Raw genomic sequence first — 5,255 nt, forward strand, 5'->3', positions numbered from 1 at the left:
CATCAGCTCCCATGTAGTGGTTATTTGTCCTTCCATATCGGTTTGAACACTGCGACAATCCTCCTCGAATGCCTTACTCAATGAAAAGGAACATCTCAGGGTCTTGTAATTATTCCAATTGAACTCCAGTGATTTTTAACATTGCATCAAACGCCAGTCCTGGCGCAGTATAATAATGAAGGGGGTCCAAGTTGTATGAGGCGAAACAACTCCATCGACAATTCTCGAGAATATCGGCTGGCAACAAGACGTTAGTTTTCAGATATAAATCCGCGTATTCACCGAGTGTCTTGATGTCAAAATTTTTCCATGCATCACATGCATGATTGTAATCTTTATCTGATATATTCTCATCATTCAATCGAGAATAAAAGTCTTCTTTCCGATGTAATTGGCGTTCACTTAATTTCCCCCATGAATCTAAGTATTCGTATGGGAAAACTCTTTTGTGTATAACGAGTTCGAATTTTGTCGTTTTTGGGGGTAATGACTGGCTGTGATTCCCATTTTTTCATCCTCTAAATATGACGAAAGTTTATCACTACTGCTTGCCATAAAACGGAATGAGTCAATGAATCTCAAGTGGACTCTTGTCGATTTGACCGATTTCGTGAAGGAAACGTATTTCTCTTTAGTAATTGGAAGTAATGTCACTGCACCTTGGAATTGTTTCGCAAGATGTGTGTGATAGTAGTGTGACGAAGTTGAAGAGATGATTCGAAAAGAGTGGGATTTGGCGAAATCAACGGATTGTGAGGATATTGCCTACCTACCCCACTCATTTATAAGTACTGTTGCTGCGTCACACGTTCATGATGCTTGGGACAAGTTGACTGATGAGATGCGAGCTGATTGGTCCATTGCAGGATGTAAACTTTGTTTGGAACATCATCGAGAAACCAGAGGTGATAATTTTGATGGGCCACCTCCTATGATAAGGGATTGTGTGAAGTGTAATAATTTTTAAAGAAAAAAATATTTTCAATTGTAAAATTTATTCATGTACTTCTTATATACTATTACATTGGTTATAATCATAAAAAGAATCATTTTTTTGTATACAAAATATATGAATAAAGACAAAAAAAAAAAGATCCTTGTTCTATTTCATTCGTCATTTAAGCTGTACTCCCCTCATCCTCTGCATGGAATTTAATTTCATTGTATTCCCCACCCAGGTATTCCAACTTGGCTGATCCTCGCTTGATTTCATCCAACAAGCCATCGAATTGTTTGGGATTTTCGATGAAGAATTTTGACGTCCTTCGGTTCAGGAAAACTGAATGGGCATTATTTAAATGAACGATTACACTCATTCCATACTTTGTATTAACTTTCAAAGCTGCGGTAATGGTGTATCGAGTGTTCAATGCCAGCTGAGACAGTTTGAGCAGTGGGAGTTCTCTTAATTCAGCATTGATTTTGTCGAAATGCGCTTGATCTGCCTTATTTTCAACTTTCACGTTCGGATCAGGTTGCATGAAGACGGCGTTAGATTCTCCTCCGGAATACTGCAACGTTGGTGAACCCTTTTCGATATGATTGCAAAAATTCTCAAATTGTTTAGGATTATCCTCAAAAAACTTGGCCAATCTGTTATTCACGAAAACAGAATGAGCATTCGACAAATGCAAAATAACTCCTACACCATATTTTGTCTCTACTTTGAAGGCTGCAGTGATGGTGTACACATAGTTACGCTGCAATTGAGATATTTTTATCAGGGGCAGCTCTTTGAACTCTGCGACAGCGTTGATAACGTCAAAATTCACCTCATCAGCAGGGCTTGCAAGCAGCAGCATTGGATCGGGGTGAAGGCGGATATTGTGGTATTTTCCTCCCAAATATTCCAATGTTATTGTACCTTTTCCGATATATTTTTGGAAATTCTCGAACATCTTTATATTCTCAGCGAAGAACTTGGCCAGTCTAGTATTCACAAAGACTGAATGAGAGTCCGAGAGATGGATAATAACACCCACTCCATATTTTGTATTCACCTTGCGAGCTGCGGTGATGATGTAGAAAGCTCCAGCTTCCAAATCCTCAAGTTTCACGAGAGGAAGATCTTTCAATTGTGCCACAGCGTTGATTTTGTTGAAATCCATGATGAATTTTCACTCGAGTATCAAACTTAAGCTTGAATTTGAGTCTTCTGAAGATTGCAGCAGAGTAGTCGAATGTCACTGCGAAACTGTATAACTTGTTTCACTTCTTGAATGTTCTTGAGGAGAAGATTTAAACGTTTCTTAAATTCCTGTCGCTGGAGACTGTTCTTCATAGAGAACGATGTACCGAACTGATGGTGGACATAGAAATTTTGTTGGTTATATACATCAACCCCCCACTCTTGTACCCTCCACTTTCAACATTAAATAAACAAATACACATTATTTAAACAACGATTTTCCGAGAAATGGGAGTGGTAAACATAAAAGGGCCGGATATCCCAAGTAGATACAAGTTCGTACATGTCTGGAAAATGTCAAGTGGGTCGGTGAAGTCAAAGGGTCGGAAATCCCAAGTTCGAGCATGTCTGGAAAATGTCAAGTGGGTCGGTAAACATCAAAGGACCGGAAATCCCAAGAAGTTCGATGCTGTCCGTGGGGGGCTGAAATGGCTGACCCCCAACTGTGAAGAACTCAAGTCGGCTATATCAAGTGGACCCTCTCTGACGCTTGCAGGTTCAGACATGTTTGAGACCATTCCTCACCAGCTCATGAATTGGAATCACGAATTAATTGATTCGTGCTTCAATCAACCCTTTCACCCACCCACCCCGCGGGGTGGAATAATTCAGTCGTGAATAGTTTCCACTGAAGTCCAAGAATATGTTAATTAATTAATCAATTAATTAGCCGGCGAATTAATTAACCCTTTCATCCACCCACCCACCCCCTCACTCGGGACGATTAATTATTCGGTGGGTGACTCTCTCTAGTACCCAAAGCGTGAATTAAAAGATTAATCCGCGAATCAAACCGCGACCCGCGAATTAATCAACCCTTTCACCCACCTTCTCGCGGGGGTGGATTGAATACGTTGTCAATCAAACTCCTTTCAATCAAAAAATTGCAAATGAATTCATCAATCCGCGAATCAAATGACTGACTAGTGGTTATTGTCTGCTTATTGTCTCAGTGTTCTTGTCTCAATCTCTTTTCATAGACACAGGTGTCAATGTTTGAAGAAGAAGAGGAGCCTCTTCTATGATTTTTACAGCAGCGAATTAGTTAACCCTTTCACTCACCCCCTCGCGGGGTGGATTGACTAGTTCCACCGAGAAGGTCCTTTGTAACGCAAAACCGCGAATTAAATTGATTAACCAGCGAATTAAATAACCCTTTCATCACTTTGACGGAAAAAATTGCGAATTAATTAATTAAACCGCGAATTAAACTTCAACCACGCGAATTAAACCGCGAATGAACTAACCCTTTCATCACTGCGAGGGAAGAAATTGCGAATTAATTAATCAAACCGCGAATCAAACCGCGAATTAATTAACCCTTTCATCACTTCGAGGGAAAAAATCGCGAATTAATTAATCAAACCGCGAATTAAACCGCGATCCCGCGAATTAATTAACACTTTCATCACTTCGAGGGGAACAAATCGAGAATTAATTAATCAAACCGTGAATCAATTAACCCTTTCATCATTTCGATAGAAGAAATTGCGAATTCATTAATCAAACCGCGAATCAGACCGCGAATTAATTAACCCTTTCGTCAGTTCGAGGGGGAAAACCGCGAATTAATAAATCAAACCGCGAATTAAACCGCTACCCCGCGAACTAAACCGCGGGTCCGCGCATCAACTCGCGAATTAAACCGCGACCCGCGAATTAATCAACCTTTTCACCCAACACTCCCCCTCGCGGACTACCATCCAACACTTGGTCAACCAAAACGTTGATCCAGAACCCCCCCTATCACACTACTCACATGGTGAATAAAAAAGTACTTACCATGTTCCTCGTGTGGGTCCTCGGCGATGGTCTCCATCAACTCTCTCGATCGTTGTCGATATTCTCGGGGATGTCGTCGCAGTGGCTGCTCGGGTCCAACTCTCTCGTAAACTGCGTTTAACCGGCGGAGGTTCTCAGCTGGGTGGTGCGACTGACACGCCGTCTAACTGCCGCTGGGGCGGGCTCATGTAAACGACCACGCGGGGATTTTGATTCAAATGGGTTTTAGACTTATTTAGGCATTCCGCCGTTAAATATATTTTTTATGAATAAACCCAAGGAGTTTTTATACATAATGACTGAACGATAGTTATCTGGAGGTTCGGAAAGGGGGAATTAAGGCAGTTGTTCGCCTTTTCCTCTCGCGAATGCACTCCACACCTGAGTAAGTGCACTTTTTCGCTGCTGTCACCCTCCCGGGAGTCATCCTGGAGTCACCGTGAACAAATCTAAATAGAGAATAGCCCATGGCGATCCATGCAGACGAGTGGGCTATGTTCATCCACATGGCCTTCCAGCTGCACTGGTGAATCCAATGACTCCACGAAGCGCCTTAGCCAGGGAGCGTGAGTGTTTCACCTCAACCTCTGTGATCAGCAGCCTGCACTCAACGAGATCAGCAAGATCTCACCGGGAAGCTCGGTGTATCGGCTCTGAACCGTGGTGGATCGTTGTCCCTCTTAGGATCCGCGAGATTTCAAAATACAAAAACATAACTAGGAAAATACAATTACTGTAAATTTTCCCTCAATCATAAAACCGAAAATCAATCCCCTAAAATCCGAAATAAACCAGAAAGATAACTGAAACTAAAAGAGAACAAAACTTTAATATGACTTGAACCGGAGATTTTACTTTTTACTCGTTTTTGACGTGGATACGTCTATGTTTTCGATAGGGGGGTCATTCCGAACGTTCCTACTAACTGCCAGCGCCCCTGGTGGCCGGCGCCCAAACTAACGCGTGTCTTTCTCTCTCTCTATATATATATATATATATATATATATANTCTTATGTATATAAAAGAAGATTTTTCAACGCGTAAAGGTCCCGCGGCTCAATTAGAAGCCGTCCGCATGATTACGCGTTTTAGAATTGAAATTTTTCGCTCTTATAGAACGTATTAAAAGATGCTAAGAAAAAAAAATCAAAATATAGTTTTTGATCGGAAATTTTCTGAATTTTCCGAAAATGACGTTCATTTTCTCCCTCCACCCCTCCTCCATCATGAAAATCGAAAAAGAAACCTCTAAACGTCATTTTTGGCAAATTCGCCATTTTTTTT

The 5,255-nt window shown here is 41.2% G+C and overlaps 1 protein-coding gene across 1 annotated transcript; it reads right to left on the reverse strand.

The window, feature by feature from the left end:
- Positions 1 to 1,085: 1,085 nt before the first annotated feature.
- LOC107041879 lies at positions 1,086 to 2,740 on the reverse strand (the record flags this gene model as incomplete). Its single annotated transcript, XM_015262683.1, is given in 1 exon segment — positions 1,086 to 2,740. A coding segment is annotated over 1 exon segment (990 nt). The 5' UTR covers positions 2,109 to 2,740.
- Positions 2,741 to 5,255: the final 2,515 nt, after the last annotated feature.

This window comes from Diachasma alloeum, unplaced genomic scaffold (assembly GCF_001412515.2).
Source record: "Diachasma alloeum isolate Michigan unplaced genomic scaffold, Dall2.0 Dall_scaffold_00386, whole genome shotgun sequence".
Classification (NCBI taxonomy): Eukaryota; Metazoa; Arthropoda; class Insecta; order Hymenoptera; family Braconidae; genus Diachasma; species Diachasma alloeum.